This window comes from Podarcis raffonei, chromosome 13 (genome assembly GCF_027172205.1).
Source record: "Podarcis raffonei isolate rPodRaf1 chromosome 13, rPodRaf1.pri, whole genome shotgun sequence".
NCBI lineage: Eukaryota > Metazoa > Chordata > Lepidosauria > Squamata > Lacertidae > Podarcis > Podarcis raffonei.
In genome coordinates, this window is record NC_070614.1 from 52,628,317 (window position 1) to 52,645,392 (window position 17,076).

Genomic DNA, 17,076 nt, shown 5'->3' on the forward strand with positions numbered 1-17,076 from the left:
GAAGGAGTCTCAAAGCGGCCAACATTCTCCTTTCCCTTCTTCCCCCACAACAAACACTCTGCGAGGTGAGTGGGGCTGAGAGACTTCAGGGAAGTGTGACTGGCCCAAGGTCACCCAGCAGCTGCATGTGGAGGAGCGGAGACGCAAACCCGGTTCACCAGATGACGAGTCCACCGCTCTTAACCACTACACCACACTGGCCATTGTTCCTTGTGCAAAAGAACTTTGGCAGGGTCTGATGTTCGTGTGGATCTGTGGACTTTCTGCTGTGGCCAAGCACTGTTTGCTGAGCAGCTGGAGGTCAGGTCATAGCCTTGGCCTCTACTGGCTCCCAGGTCCCTTTTAATCCCAGCACCGCCTCCTCTCCCTCTTCCGATTATTTTAAATACTAGGACACCTCCCGATCTATGAACGGAAAAGCCTCTGAGCATTTTTTTTCAGCGCTGCTCCTGAGCATGTGCAGAGTTCCTGACACCGCCAGAGGCCCCTCCCCAGGGAGCCGTCAGTCCCGCGCTCACGTGACAGGAGGCTGTTCCTGCCGGAGGACAAAGACGGGGAATGTCTTTTTCCCTCCTTCCGCCCTCCCCTTCCGGGGCGTCACGAACTTCCGCCTCCCCTCAGGCCCCGCGGCGTGCCGCGTCATTGCGTGGGCGCGAGGCTCACGTGACCGGGGCCTCAGAACGCGGCTCTCTAGCACGTGACCCCTGCCTCCCGCCGTTGGCCCAATCAAGGGCAGGGGCGGGGAGAAGAAGGGACCGCCCTGTGTCACGTGGCGCGACGGCGACGGCGACGGCGACGTCCTCCTTTCCTCCCCTCACGTCTGTTTATGCCTAGTGGGAGGAGGACGACGACGGGGGAGTGGAACGTGATGACGTAGGGACGCGCCGGGAAACGCTGCCGCTGCGCGAGGGGAGTCTCGCGCCGCGCTCCCCGCCTGCCCTCTCTCCCCCCCCCCGCCCCTCCGCCTCCTCCGAACGTTCTCTCCCCGCCTCCTCCCACGTCGGCCGTTTTCTGCCCGTCTGGCGGCGCGCGGGAGCTGATTGGTGGGCGGGGCGGGCGGGCGCGCGGTTGCCATGGCGCTGGCGGCGGGCCCCGGGCCTGGCTGTGGCGGCGGGGCGGCGGCGGCGGCGATGCCGGGGGCGGCTTCGGGGCCGGCGGCGGGGGAGACGAAGGTGATTTACCACCTGGACGAGGAGGAGACGCCCTACCTGGTCAAGATCCCCGTCCCGGCCGAGCGCATCACCCTGGGCCACGTCAAGGCGGCCCTCGCCCGGCCGGGAGCCAAGTACTTCTTCAAGAGCATGGACCAGGACTTCGGGTACGAGACCCCGGAGAGAGAGAGAGAGAGAGAGAGAGAGGAAGGGGAGGAGGAGGAAGGGCCCGCCGGCCTCCCCCCCCCCCGCAAGGAGAGAGAGAGACCTCGAGGGGAAGGGACCCAGGCGTCCGAGAGAGGGAGAGGCACGCCCACACCCTCAGCTCCTGGGGACCCAGGCGTCCGAGAGAGGGAGAGGCACGCCCACACCCTCAGCTCCTGGGGACCCAGGCGTCCGAGAGAGGGAGAGGCACGCCCACACCCTCAGCTCCTGGGGACCCAGGCGTCCGAGAGAGGGAGAGGCACGCCCACACCCTCAGCTCCTGGGGACCCAGGCGTCCGAGAGAGGGAGAGGCACGCCCACACCCTCAGCTCCTGGGAACCCAGGTGTCCAAGGGAGGGAGAGGCACGCCCACCCCCTCAGCTCCTGGGGACCCAGGCGTCCTGGCACGCCTTTGTGGTCACCCAGGTGCTTAGCAGAAGGCCCTCCCCTCACACCATAAGGGCAAACGCACCCACAAAATTCCCCATCCAAGGGCCGAGCACCCACACATTTCTGTGCCAGGGTTGAGGGGCCAACCCCGCCCTCCTGCCTCACACCAGAGGACCCTGAGAAAGGGGCTCTGATGTTCTTGAGGAGGATCTCCTTGCCCTCCTTAAGGGGTCTGGGAGACAGCCCTGCCCCCGGCCACACACTTCACAGAGACGCCAGGCACCTGGGAGAGAAAGGACACCCAGGACACCCAGCCTTTCATTGCATCCGGCCAGTGGTCCCTCTAGCTCAGTAGGGTCAGCACTGACTGGCAGTAACTCTGCCAGGAGACGTTCCCAGGTTTACCTGGAGATGCTGCGGTGGGTTGACATTTTGCAGTGAAATTAGATGCTCCTACCGCATTGGACCTTGCACAGAAAGGGAACCAGGCCTCTGGGAGGCAGGATCCACCCCATCTCCTCCCACAGGCACCCAGAGCACACCCTTTCTGCACTTCGGAGTGGCTTCCCATTGCTTCATAGTTGGGAGTCCCAGGGGCCACAAGCATCTAGTCGCTTCTTGCTCCTCGGAAGCCCCCTTTCCTGATTCCCTTTTCTCTTCCTTCTGCTTGAAGGGTTGTGAAGGAGGAGATCTCCGATGACAACGCAAAGCTCCCTTGCTTCAATGGCAGAGTCGTTTCCTGGGTATGAAGTTGGCACATCGTCTTGCTGTGGGCACCCTCCCTAGCCTAGACCTAACAGCGGGTTGGCTTTAGGCCACAGGTCTGGGGTCTTGCTTTGGCTCTGGGTTCAACAGTGGAGGCCTCCTACCCTCAAGCCCTGCTTATGAGCTCCCTGGAGGCACCGGGCTGGCCGTCACCTTTGCCACAGCCATGCTGGCTGGACCTGGTGGGGAGTACTAGTCCAAAACATCTGGAGGGGCTTGTGGGAGGCCAGCCTAGCAGGAGCCTTTGCCCTCATCCAGCAGGGCCCATTTCCTCTACTTAAACTCCTGGCGTTTGGCTTCTGAGGGTTTATTTAGCGCCCAAACAGGTGGTCAGTCTTTGGGGATGTTAGGATGGGGGAAGATTACCTGTTCCTCATTTTACCTTCTCCTTTTCCCTGCCACAGCTTGTGTCTTCTGAGAACCCCCAGCCTGAGCTCCCTCCCCCTCCCCCTCCTCCCATAGAGGTACGACCAGAACCTTCTCCGCCGCCACCGCCGCTTCCTCCGTTGCCCGTGGAGCGGACTAGTGGCATTGGGGATTCCCGACCCCCTTCCTTCCAGTGAGTAAGGGGAGACTGAATGTGGGCTTTTGGGTTTACTGCTGGGTGGGTGTGCAGCGCTTCCGAGTACCAGTTGCTGGAAACCACAGGGAAGGGGCTCTTGTGCCCAGGTCCTGCTTGCAGGTTTCCCATAATAGGCATCTGGTTGGCCACTGTGAGAACAGGATGCTGGACTAGATGGGTCATTGACCTGATCCATCAAGTTATTCCTATGTTCTTACAGTGTTTGACTATTTGGGACGCGGGTGGCTGTGTGGTCTAAACCATTGAGCTCCCGTTGCTCTGTCCTAGTTCCTGCCAGTTCAAAAGCAGTTCTAGCAGTTCGAAAGCATGCCAGTGCAAGTAGATAAATAGGTATCGCTGTGGAGGGAACGTAAATGGTATTTCTGTGCACTCTGGTTTCTGTCATGGTGTCCCGTTGCGCCAGAAGCGGTTTAGTCCTGTTGGCCACATGACCTGGAAAGCTGTCTGTGGACAAACGCCGGCTCCCTTGGCCTGAAAGCGAGATGAGCACCGCAACCCCATAGTTGCCTTTGACTGGACTTAACCATCCAGTGGTCATTTACCTTTTTACTTTGACTATTGCATGCTGCATAAAAGGAAATATTATTTATTAGATTTATACTTTGTGTCTTCCCCCAAAGGAGCCCAGAGCATAATTCTGTGGTATTCTTCAGGAAATTTCACGGAGCCAAGTTCACATTTTGTAATTCAGATTTATTAACAAGGCAACCAAATACAGGTTGCAGTCAAACAGAAGCATGCAAACAAAAATTATACGTAATAATTATACAGTACATCAATAAAATATCTTGGCCTGTACAATACATTACTGTGTTACTTATTTGTATACCATCCTTTATCCAAAGATTACGGGGTGGTTCATAACATTAAAACACAACATGAGAACAAAAAAATACTTTATGCAATAGGTTTTTCTTTTCTGGGCCAAGCTTGGGGACTTGGGGAGGTGCCCATTCTTAACTTTGGTAGGTACTGTTGTGATACAATTCAGTGGTGGAGGCCCTTTCCCTGCCTTTGCAGCCCAAACATCTCCAGCAGCCACGAGAACCTGGACCACGAAACTGAGACTGAGTCCGTTGTGTCGCTGAGGCGGGAGCGGCCACGCCGCAGGGAGAGCATGGAGCATGGAGGTCAGTGGCCGCCTGGGAGCACAAACTCCGGGGTCTCTGTGGGCTGCAGGGGAGGGTGTGCATGTGTGTGAAGTGGCCATTTTGTGAGTCCACCGTACGCTTCTCTTCTTGCCTTTAAAATAATTAGGTGGGCACCGGCTAAACGGGCAGTCCCGCTTGGAGCGGCACCTGGCTGGGTATGAGAGCTCCTCCACCCTGCTGACCAGCGAACTTGAGACCACCAGCCTCTGCGACTCGGACGATGATGACACCATGAGCAGGTGAGGGGCAGAAATGGGCCAGCATTTTTGGTTGCGAGTAGCCAGCAGGTCCTTCCCCTTGGAAATGCTTCTCCTGGGATCTGTGGAGGGTGGGGTCTTCTCTGAAACAAGTCTTGCTTTTCAAGGGGGTCTTGGGGCTCTTCCAGTCCTGCAGTCTCCCCAAGAGTGCTGCAAAGCCAGGAACGCTCACCTCCTGGCCCTGGGCAGTGTGGTGTAGTGGTTAGAGAGTCTGACTAGGAAGTGGGAGAGACCAGGGTTCAAATCGCCATTCACCCAGGGAATTCACTGGGTGACCTTGAGCCAGCCATCACATGATCCCTAGCTCGCAGGACCAGTGGTCAGGGATGATGGGAATTGTAGTCTCAAAACATCTGGAGGGCCGAGGTTGAGGAAGTCTGGCCTAGCCTTCCTCCCAGAGCTGTGCCTGATGCCAAGAAGATGGGATTTGCCTCACACCAGGCTGGGAAACGGCGAGATTCGCCCAGGCTCAAGGTGTCAAGGAAGAGCCCTGCTGTCTAGCGGGAGTGAAAACTTGCACTGTTCTGGCTGCTAAATACAGTCATACCTTGGAAGTCGAACAGAATCCATTTGGAAACCAAATCACGGCTTCTGATTGGCTTCATGAAGCTCCTGCAGCCAATCAGAAGCTGCGGAAGCCCCGTTGGACATTCGGGTTCCAAAAGAACATTCACAAACTGGAAGAATCACTTCTGGGTTTGTGGCATTCGGGAGCCAAAACGTCCAAGTTTCAGGGCATTCGGAGTCCAATGCACTGCTGTGTGTCACTTGACTAAAGGAAGGAATTTGCCTTGGCTGCATTAAGAATTGGGTGTGCAATCCTTGGTCCCACCTGTGTTTAAGCCTTTGGAAGGTTACCCCTTTGCTGTTGCAGGAGGGTCCATGATTCTCAGGTGTGCAGCACACCAGGCTCCTTTCTCAGTTCTGGGTGATGAGCTCTGTTTGGGCTCCTGGGCTCTCTCTTGGCCAGATGTCCTCTTTTCGGCTTGAGCGATTTGCAGCAAGCCACCAAGAATGAATTCCTATGCCCCACAAATAACCCAGAGATGCATTTTAAATAAAAGGACACATTCTACTCATGTAAAAACATGCTGATTCCCAGACTGTCCGTAGGCCAGATTTAGAAGGTGATTGGGCCAGATCTGGCCCCCGGGCCTTAGTTTGCCTGCCCATGGGGTATGCAAACCTCTTGGCAGACAAGAACCCCCTTTTTGCTGGATGGCTTCCTGGCCTTAAGACCTTACTGCGAGGATGCTGATAGCTAGAAGGTGGAAGGGAGAGACTTTGCCAACTAAACAAGAATGGCAGGTGAAAATGTTTGACTATGCAGAACTGACAAAAATGACAGGGAGAATTAGGAATCAAACAACCCAAAAGTTCGGTAAAGAATGGGATAATTATAGAGCATATTTAAAAAAACATAGTTCCCATACGAAACCTTTAACATGCTTTGACTAACGCTCACAATATAATATGGTATAAAGAATACAGACAACATATCTTAAGTTAATCATTGTAATATAATGCAGTCATTGAGGAAACAAAGGACCCATTCTGAGAGAGACGGAAGTCTTAAAGGATGGAAGAATTTTATTTTATTTATATGTAACATTTATTTTTTGGTAACATTTTGCTTTCTGTGTAACATATTTGTGCAAGTTGGTGGATGATGTGTTTCCTTTTTATTTTTGTGATGCAGTAGTTAAATTCAATAAAATATACCGTATGTTTCAGTGTATAAGACTAGGTTTTTTCCTTTAAAAATAATGTCAAAAATTGGGGGGCGTCTTATACACGGGGGCAACGCCCCGCATTTTCTTAAATCTAAACAAAAAAATTTTTTCCTTCCAGTAGCACCTTAAAGACCAACTAAGTTAGTTCTTGGTATGAGCTTTCGTGTGCATGCACACTTCTTCAGATACCTTAAATCTAAGTCCCTCAAAATTGGAAATATTTGGGACATCTTATACATGGGGACGTCTTATAGATGGAAAAATGTGGTGTGTGTATATATGGCAGTTGGGCTTCAGGGTCTCTCTCCCCCTCTTTCCTGGGCAGGTTCAGCAGCTCCACAGAGCAGAGCAGCGCCTCTCGCCTCCTCAAGCGCCACCGTAGGCGGCGGAAGCAGCGCCCGCCACGTCTTGAGCGGGTAGGTTGGCATGGGGGGGTCTGCAGTGGCCATGTGGGTTGTTCTTCCGTGGGTGATGGAGGAGGCAGGATCTCTTGTCCTGCATGGAGGGCGAGAGGAATAAGCTTCTGGGAGGGTGGGGATAATCTTCACTCTGATCTCCCCCTTTGCTTGAGGGTTTCCAACAGGTGTCTTGTTGGCTGCTGTGCTGCAGTACATGGGCCGTTGGCCTGATCCTGCAGCCAGGCTCTTCTGAAGTCCCTCTGCTCCTTTCTTTCCCAACTCTTCTTTCAGACTTCATCCTTCAGCAGTGTCACCGACTCCACCATGTCTCTCAACATCATCACCGTTACCCTGAACATGGGTAAGGGCACTGCTTCTTTTCTGGGGGATGCAGGGGGATGCATACCCCTAAACATTTTGTGAATCTAAGTTTGGTCTCATTGAGGGGCAGTATTTCAATAAAGTGGTATTTTGGTTCTCAAAATTAATCCGTTCCGGAAGTCTGTTCCAAAACCAAAGCGTTCCAAAACCAAGGCGCACTTTCCCATAGAAAGTAATGCAAAACGGATTAATTAGTTCCAGGCTTTTAAAAACAACCCCTGAAACAGCAATTTAACATGGATTTTACTCTCTAATGAGACCGTTGAGCCATAAAATAAAAGCAGTAGACAATGTACTGCAGTCACACAATCAATCGATCAGTAGCTGAATTGGGTTCCACACAGTCACACACAAAAAGAGCCGCAAAAATGCAAAATTAATAGCAAAAACAGACAGACCTCAGCGTAACACTCCAAACGGAAGTGTGGCACTCAAATCGGAGCACGTTCGGCTTCCGAAAACAGTTCACAAACCGGAACACTTACTTCTGGGTTTGCAGTGTTTGGGTTCCAAGTTGTTTGAGAACCGAGGTACCACTGTATGAGTAGGAAAATTGAGAGTACCCCTAAACATTTTTTTAGAAAAAAAGCACTGGGTAAGGGAGCGGTTGGCGGGGTTGAGGGGAGTGAGGCGAGAGAGAGAGACTTGAAATGGAAAAGGTTGAGTGGCCAAAATGGGGGATTGCAGAGGCAATGGAAGGCAGGGCTGTGCGTGTGAGCAAATCACTATAAGGAAGAGGGTTGAAGTCTGTAGGCTGGCTAGCTGAACATCAAAATGCCAGAATAGGCAATTTTAAGTAAGCCACACTGCAAGCAGAGTTCTTCTGGTGGGCATAGCATCTCCTCTCTACTTTTATGAGCAAGTAAGGCAGGAACCTGCCAGGGGGGTTTAAGGGGTAGATCGGGTGGGGGAGCCTGTGCCCCACCCCAAGCTCATTGGACTCTCAACTCCCACCAGACCCAGCCAGCAGGGCCAATGCTCAGGGATGATGGGGGGGGGGTAACCACATCTGGCTCCTCTCACGTTGACTTGGGTGGTCCACCAATCCTCTCCAGATCCGCCATCCCATCCTCAGTTTCTTCATTTATTACAGTGGTGTCCAAACTTTTTTCAAAGAGGGACAGATTTGATGAAGTGAAGGGCTGTGGGGGCCAACCAAAGTTGTTGATCTTCTTTTAGGATTGAAGTTGTTGAGCTTCTTTTAGGTTGTTTGAAGTTGTTACGGTTTTTTTAAGGATTTTTACCCCAGGAAGTAAACAGGGGCCAGATTAAACCGACCGGTGGGTCCCCGAAACAGACTTTGGACATGCATGATTTATTAGAATCATTTATTAGAATCATTGGAAGGGACCCCGAGGGTCATGTAGTCCAACTCCCTGCAGTGCAGGAATCACAGATAAAGAATGCCTGACAGGTTGCCATTCAGCCTCTGTTTCTAAACCTCCCATGAACACCCACCACCTTCCAGTTAATTGCTAGACTTGACCTCCTTTATTCTCCCCCCGCCTTTTTCCTGAGCAGAAAAGTACAATTTCCTGGGCATCTCCATCGTGGGGCAAAGTAACGAGCGAGGAGACGGGGGCATCTACATTGGCTCCATCATGAAGGGTGGCGCAGTGGCGGCCGACGGACGGATCGAGCCCGGGGACATGCTGCTGCAGGTGAGCCCAGCGGGGGGGGGAGGGGAGAGGACGCTTCTCAAAGCCCTTGGGGAGCTTTCTTCCCGTTTTGGGGGGCTGAGGATGGGGAGAGAGCAGCGCCCCTGAGCCACAGCATCAAGCCGGCCTAGCAGTGCTTGTTTCTTCTCTGCCCCAGGTCAACGACATTAATTTTGAGAACATGAGCAACGACGACGCCGTGAGGGTCTTGCGGGAGATTGTCCACAAGCCGGGGTGAGTGGGCTTTTCCCCCGGGCGTCCTCCTGAGCGCTGGGCTGCCTTTGCGGGGGCAGCCTTGAGCTCACGCTCGCCTTTCCTTTGCAGCCCGATTGTGCTGACAGTGGCCAAGTGCTGGGACCCCTCCCCGCAAGGCTATTTCACCCTGCCTAGAAGTAAGTGGCCGACACCTGTGTGTCCCCCCCCCAAAACCCCCGAGAGGCTTTGCTCTGATTCCACCAGACCCAAAACTGGGCACCACAGTTCAAGAAGGACACTGACAAACTGGAACGTGTCCAGAGGAGGGCAACCAAAATGGTCAAAGGCCTGGAAACGATGCCTTATGAGGAACGGCTAAGGGAGCTGGGCATGTTTAGCCTGGAGAAGAGGAGGTTAAGGGGTGATATGATAGCCATGTTCAAATATATAAAAGGATGTCACATAGAGGAGGGAGAAAGGTTGTTTTCTGCTGCTCCAGAGAAGCGGACACGGAGCAATGGTTCCAAACTACAAGAAAGAAGATTCCACCTAAACATTAGGAAGAACTTCCTGACAGTAAGAGCTGTTCAACAGTGGAATTTGCTGCCAAGGAGTGTGGTGGAGTCTCCTTGTTTGGAGGTCTTTAAGCAGAGGCTAGACAACCATATGTCAGGAGTGCTCTGACTGTGTTTCCTGCTTGGCAGGGGGTTGGACTCGATGGCCCTTGTGGTCTCTTCCAACTCTAGGATTCTATGATTCAAAAGGAGTGAAATGGACTTCCAAGCCATAGCAGGCCACAGATCCCCCTGTCCCCCAAACCTAAGATGTTTTGCCAAACAGCCGGGCCTGCATAGGCAGAGGTTGGGCTCCAGATCTGGAAATGTCCTGGTTCTAGGGCCTAGACTCTGGGATGGGAGAGAGCAGGGCGGGCCGCGAGCCTCGGTTCGCTGGGGAGTTTCCTAAGGCTTCTTCCCTGTCTGTGTTGCGTCCAGATGAGCCAATCCAGCCTATCGACCCAGCGGCTTGGGTTTCGCATTCAGCTGCCCTGACCGGGGCCTTTGCTGCCTACCCTGGGAGCAGCTCGATGAGCACCATCACCTCGGGGACCTCTGTCACTGAGACTGAACGTGAGTGACCCATATCGCTCTGCCCTGATTGTTCCCCGGGGGGTGGGAGGGAGAGGACAGGGGCAGGAGGAGGTGTAAGCCCTCTTCTGAAAATCTCTGTGGCTCCTCTTTCAAGAAACACCAGGAGTCTGCTGCTGGACCACACTGTTGTAGGTTAAAAAATAAACCCAGTGGGAAAGCCCATGGCATGAATGCAATCCCTTTTCTGGCGTATTTATTTAAAAGCAGTTAAAAAGGTAAAGGGACCCCTGACCATTAGGTCCAGTCATGGCCAACTCTTGGGTTGCGGCGCTCATCTCACTTTATTGGCCGAGGGAGCTGGGTTACAAAGCGCTTAATATTTTTTATAAAAAAACCTTTAAGCCGTATGTAATATAGAAGAGCAAACAGTATTATTTGAGTAAAAATTCAATCAAAGTCCAATAAATCAGTGGTATGAAGCATATTTAAAAGGATAGAAAAGCTAATACAGTGGTACCTTGGTTTAAGAACAGCTTAGTTTATGAACAACTTGGATTAAGAACGCTGCAAACCCATAAGTAGGTGTTTTGGTTTGTGAACTTTGCCTTGGAAGTAGAACATGTTTTGCTTCCTGTTGAGTGTGTTCTATTTGTAAATTGAGTCCCCCGCTGCTATGGGAAAGCACATTTTGGTTTAAGAATGGACTTTCGGAACGGATTAAGTTCGTAAACCGAGGTACCACTGTAACAGAATCCAGGCATGTAAAGCAGTTTAGTCTTTTGGGTCTGGGAAAGCAAAAAGGCCAGTCTTTTATAAAGGATGCTTTGCTGCTTCGCATATGAGAAGGACTTTCTGGTGGAATTGGCCCTTCTTTGAGTCACCACCTTATGATATTCTGCCGGATGTGATGCTGCAAGCAAAATTTGCCCGGGCAATCCAAGACTTTTGTCCAGGGGCAGGCAGCCTTTGGGTCACCTGGTCCCAGGTTTTTGGATTAGTAAGGTTATTAGCCCTGAGGCCTGAATGTTGGAAGATTCAGAAGAGATAAATGAGTACTTCACACAGTGCATAAACTATGGAACTCATTCTAGCAGGAGGCAGTGATAGCCACCAACAGGACTTTCAGTGGCTGTAGCCAGGATGGCTGTGCTTTGCCTCCACAGTTACTGAAAAATGCAGGAGGAGAGTGTGTTTTTTCTTTTTCTTTTTCTTTCACATTGTTTTTATATGCAGGATTATCTTAAGTCTCCCATCTCACTCCCTTGTTTCTGGGTCATTCGCACCAATTGTCTCATTTGTCTTGCACATCCACAGAAGATCCCAGGATCTGAGCATTTTCCACACCTTTCCCATAACATTATTTCTTTCTTCCCACCCTCCCCCCAAAAATACATTTAATTGAGTGTTAATAATGACAGTCAGGTACAGGAAAAAAAGAAGTGAAAGCAAAATGAGTTTAAAAAAACCTTAGTCGTCACAATTGTCAATAAAGAAATGTAGAGTTCAGCTCTGCAATTTACTGAGTCGGTGGTAGAACATACCATAGAGGGAAGGGGCATTGTGGCCCATGATTTTTACAAAGAGCTCCATAGTCTGAATCATAACGATTTCAATATTTTTATTTTAAAAATATATAGAAAAAGTAGAGACTCTGATAGACCTGTGGGACTTGAGCTGCTGCGTTTGCCGTTTGGTCTGATTTCATTTTATATGCCAAGAAGACAATCTGGAGTGTGTTGGCCCCTGGGCACTTTTAGCTGCTGCAGAAAAATGATGCCTCAGCTCCCCTGGGGGAAACCTCGCTCGGGATCTCGCATCCCAGGGAGTTTGACGGAGGTCTCTTTTTCCCTTTTCCGCTGTCGTCCCACATTCAGGCTTTGACGACTTCAACCTGTCCATCCACACCGACATGGCCTCCGTCACCAAGGCCATGGCTTCCCCAGAGTCGGGCCTGGAGGTCCGCGACCGCATGTGGCTGAAGATCACCATCCCCAACGCTTTCCTAGGTACCGTGCTGAGGAGCGGGGCAGGCGGGAGGGAGGGTGGAAAGGGGGCGGGATTCCCCTCCCCATGCAGCCCTCCGTGGCAGCCTAGCTGGCCCACCCCGGCTCTCCCTCACCCCTGTCGCCCACCCCTCCCAGGCTCGGATGTGGTGGACTGGCTGTACCACCACGTGGAGGGGTTCCAGGACCGCCGAGAGGCCCGCAAGTACGCTAGCAACCTCTTGAAGGCTGGCTTCATCCGCCACACGGTCAACAAGATCACCTTCTCTGAGCAGTGCTACTACATCTTCGGAGACTTCAGCGGCTGCGAAAACTGTAAGGAGGAAAAGGCTTTGCTCAGAACTGTAGCTCTGCTCCAGCCTTCCCCAAGCTCTGTCTGTCTGTCTCCCTTCCTTCCTTTCTCCTCCTCTTTTTCTTTTTCTTTCTCTCTCTCTCTGTTCTGAATTACAACTCCCATCATCCCCAACCCATGTGGATGTATAGCAATGCACCTGTTGGAAGTTGTAGTCAAAAACACCTGGAACCAAAACCAAGAGGCATTCCCCACATTCCTAATGGGAGCGCAGCGGTGAAGGTTGCTTGGAGTGCAAGGAAACACAGTCCAGGCATGTTCAGAGGCACCCTGTTCTGAATCCCTTCAAACAGGTTCTGGCCATTCAACCTAGATGGGCCTCAGCCCAAGAGAAGAGATGATTAAGGCAATAATAATAATAATAATAATAATAATAATAATAATAATAATAATAAATTATTTGTACCCTGCCCTCCCCAGCCCAGCCCAGGCTCAGGGTGGCTAACATCAGGTAGAAAAACAATTGATTAAAATACAACTTAAAAACAAGATTAAAGTACAACATTAAAATGCAGCCTCCTTTCAGTAGAAACTCAAATCAAAAACTTTTGGGGGATGACAACGTCAAATCTTCACCAAGGCCAGCTATCCAGGCTGGGCCAGAAAAAAGCCAGGGAAGTCCCCAAATAGGAGGGGAAAGAGAAAGGAAAAAGGAAAGAGGGCGAAGGGATCAAGTTGATTCCAAGCCAAAGGCCAGGCGGAACAACTTTGTCTTACAGGCCCTGCGGAAAGAAATCAGATCCCACAGGGCCCTGGTCTCAGGAGACAAGGGATGGAAACATCTGTGCTGGCGGGGGCTGGTGGGAGTTGTTGAAAACATCTGGAGGGTGCCAGCTTTGGGGAGGGGGATGAGGAGGCTGCTCTGTTCTCTGTTTGCCAGATCTCACACCCGCACTGCCTTTGCCCGCCTGATCTGCTTGCAGCTTTCAGGGTGGCCCCTGCCTTGTTGCCAAAAGCCCTGAAGCTGGCCCCGGCCACGGACTTGGTTGAATTTTCTGTGTGCTCCGTCCCATAGTTTGCCAGGCCGTGGAATACAAACGCACACTAAATTGCACTGCTGAATTAGACCGTGTGGTCAGTCCAAGCCAGCTCAGCTGACATGGTCTTGGGTTCCTCCTAGGCAGGCTGTAACATGGGAGAGTCCTGTTGTTGTTCTTTAGTCGTTTAGTTGTGTCCGCCTCTTCGTGACCCCCTGGACCAGAGCACACCAGGCACTCCTGTCTTCCACTGCCTCCCGCAGTTTGGTCAAACTCATGCTGGTGGCTTCGAGAACACTGTCCAACCATCTCGTCCTCCGTTGTCCCCTTCTCCTTCTGCCCTCCATCTTTCCCAACATCAGGGTCTTTTCCAGGGAGTCTTCTCTTCTCATGAGGAGGCCAAAGTATCGGAGCCTCAGCTTCAGGATCTGGGAGAGTCCTAAGGAGGAGAATAACACAGGTTGTTTTAGTTGCTAAATCTCTCCCTCTGCCCTGTTTAATTGTCTTCAGGAATGATCTGTGCCTCATTCCTTTCCATTTCACCTTTTAAAAAAAAATAATAATTTTTATTAGTTTTTCATTTACAACAATCCAATAGCAGCTTCATTATAACAATGCCAAATTATAATGCAAATATAATCCTAATACAATCCTAATTCAAATCATTCAAATGCCAAATTACATAATTTCGGTGGCCCCCTGCATGCTAGAATTGATGGTTTGACAGTTTATTTCTGTGTTCTGAAATCTTACTGATTTCAATTACATTCCTGTCATGATAGTAATCCTTTATGCAACAGCTGCAATATTCATAACTTCTATTCTTGTTGACGCATTAAGTAATTTATAAGACTGCAAGTGCAGATCTCCTACTGTATCAATGCTCTTCCTGTGTGTGACATTTATTCTGTCCGTGGTGTTTCTTCCTGTCCTTTCCATTCCATCCTTAGCGTCTCACTGTTCTGCTTGATAGCCGAAAGCCAGTTTGAGTGTCTTGCTTTGGGCTGCCTCCTTGCAAGGAGAGCTATCAGTGGCCGCTAACCATGGTGGTTGTGGTCTTTCTGAATTCCAGTTTCAGGAAACCACCGGAGGAGGGGAGAGGGCTCTTTCTGGTCGGATCCTGCTTTTGGGTTTCCCTCTGGGGCATCTGCTTGGAACAGGGTGCTGGACTAGATGGGCCCGATCCAGCAGCCAGCCTCTTTACATTTTCTCCACTTGGGTGGACTCCTCATTCCCGGTTTCCTCTTCCTCCTCCAGACATGGCCAACCTCTCCCTCAACGACAACGATGGCTCCAGCGGCGCCTCCGACCAGGACACCCTGGCCCCGCTGCCCTTGCCGGGCGCCACCCCCTGGCCTCTGATGCCCACCTTCTCCTACCAGTACCCAGCGCCCCACCCCTACAGCCCCCAGCCCCCGCCTTACCATGAGCTCTCTTCCTACAGCTACGGCATGGGGAGTGCCGGCAGCCAGCACAGCGAAGGTACGGGGGGGGGCAGCCCTGGATCTCGTCTGGCCCTTTTATTGTGTTTGCAAATGGCCCTCGCTCAGAATCATAGGAGAGTTGGAAGGGTCATCTAGCACAAGGGCCATCTAGCCCAAGCCCCAGCGATGCAGGAATCTTTTGCCCAACATGGGGCTCAAACTCTCCACCCTGAGATTAAGAGTGTCAGGCTCTTCCTGTATCAGGAATTGGGGTATCAGGGCTGCAGGCTGCCCAGTGGAAGCTGTTGGGTCCCCCAGTTGGGACAAGCAGTTCCCAGCCTTGCACAAGCAAGGGCCCTTCAGGATTCGCTGGATGAGTGAGTGAAGGCCCTGTGTGAGTGTCTGGAGGTGGTTGGAGGATGGATGGCGGCTAACAGATTGAGGTTGAATCCTGACAAGACAGAAGTGCTGTTTTGGGGGGACAGGGGTGGGTGGGTGTGGAGGATTCCCTGGTCCTGAATGGGGCAACTGTGCCCCTGAAGGACCAGGTGCGCAGCCTGGGAGTCATTCTGGACTCACAGCTGTCCATGGAGACTCAGGTCAACTCTGTGTCCAGGGCAGTTGTCTACCAGCTCCATCTGGTGCGCAGGATGAGACCCTCCCTGCCCACAAACTGTCTCTCCAGAGTGGTCCATGCTCTGGTTATTTCTCGCTTGGACTGCTGCCATGTGCTCTACGTGGGGCTACCTTTGGAGGTGACCCGGAAACTACAATTAATCCAGAATGTGGCAGCCAGACTGGGGACTGGGAGTGGCCGCCGAGACCATATAACACCGGTCTTAAAAGACCTACATTGGCTCCCAGTACGTTTCTAAGCACAAGTTAAAGTGTTGGTGTTGGCCTTGAAAGCCCTAAATGGCCTCAAAGGCCCAGTATATCTGAAGGAGCATCTCCACCCCCATCGTTCCCCCCGGATACTAAGGTCCAGCGCCGAGGGTCTTCTGGCAGTTCCCTCCCTGCGAGAAGTGAGGTTGCAGGGAACCAGGCAGAGGGCCTTCTTGGTAGTGGCATACCCTCCCACCAGATGTCAAGGAATTAAACAACTAGTTGACTTTTAGAAGACATCTGAAGGCAGCCCTGTTTAGGGAAGTTTTTAATGTTTGATGTTTTGCCGTGTTTTTAATATTCCATTGGGAGGCGCACTGCATTGTTTCTTGAGACAGACAGCTGCCAACAACAACTAAGTGTTATTAGAGAGTGGGTAAGCATTGCTTCCCCTGACTTACACGCTTCCTCTCTCCCTTCTTTTCTGCAGGCAGCCGGAGCAGTGGGTCAAACCGCAGTGATGGCGGAGGCGGTGGCAGTGGGGCTGGCCGAGGGGCCGGCAAGCCCAAGGAAGAGAAGGCGGGGGCCGACTCCAAGTCAGGCAGCGGCAGCGAGTCGGAGTACTCCATCCGCAGCGGCAGCCAGCGCGGCGGGGTGACGGTGGGGCCCGGCGGGGAGGGGTCTTCCCAGCGCAGCCAGCACAGCCTGGGGGGTGGCAGCATCCGTTCCCACCACTCCCTCCACGCGGCCTACGCTGCCCCCGGGGGCATCCCCCTGGCTTACAACCCCATGGTGGTCATGATGGTCCCGCCCCCCGCTCCGCCCTCAGCTGCTGCGGCTGCCGCGGCCGTCCAGCCCCCCGGGGCGCCCCCGGTGCGCGACTTGGGCTCGGTGCCCCCCGAGCTCACGGCCAGCCGCCAGTCGTTCCACATGGCCATGGGGAACCCCAGCGAGTTCTTTGTCGACGTGATGTGAACTGAGGCTGGGGGGCCCCCGAACCCCACCTTGCGCTCACCGCCGTGGCCTCCGTCCCCAGAGCCTTCCACAACCCTCTGACCTCTGCTGGGGCTTCGTGGCCCCCCCCCCCCCCACGCCACAAGAGAGCCTTTCAGATGGACCCAAACATTTGCTTCTTGCCGCCAGTTGGCACAACGCTGTGGTCCTCCGACTCGGCCGGAAGCAATGTGGCCCCCATCCACTTCCATGCCAGCAATTTTTCCTTCACCAGCAGAACCACTTGCCTTCATCCCGTGATGTCACACGTGGCTTCCGTGGCCACAGGAGATGGCTTGACGGGTCCTCTCTCGTTTATTGCGTTCAAATGGCTCCGCCTTCCATATTGTGAGCCATCTTTTTTACCTTTTTGTTTTAGTACCGTGGCTGGCTTGGCCACTTTTTAATCATGTGACTCAGGTCTCTAGAATCATGTGACCTCTGCCTCCTGTTTTGTATCTGGCTTGAACTGGTGTCCTCTGAATTTTGGCCCCCCTCAAGTTTTGTGGTCAGGTGGCCGCCTTGGAATGTCACATGACCCAGGGCAA

The 17,076-nt window shown here is 52.6% G+C and overlaps 1 protein-coding gene across 1 annotated transcript; it reads left to right on the top strand.

The window, feature by feature from the left end:
- The first annotated feature begins 1,106 nt into the window (after positions 1–1,106).
- Positions 1,107–16,738, top strand: DVL2 (dishevelled segment polarity protein 2). Its single transcript, XM_053362210.1, has 15 exons — positions 1,107–1,318; positions 2,419–2,488; positions 2,915–3,069; positions 4,114–4,223; positions 4,351–4,483; positions 6,560–6,650; positions 6,924–6,993; positions 8,535–8,674; positions 8,829–8,905; positions 8,996–9,063; positions 9,859–9,993; positions 11,829–11,960; positions 12,096–12,272; positions 14,544–14,768; positions 16,026–16,738. Exons 1-15 carry the CDS (start codon positions 1,131–1,133, stop codon positions 16,508–16,510), a joined length of 2,256 nt encoding a protein of 751 aa, XP_053218185.1. The 5' UTR covers positions 1,107–1,130; the 3' UTR covers positions 16,511–16,738.
- The last annotated feature ends 338 nt before the right edge of the window (positions 16,739–17,076 follow it).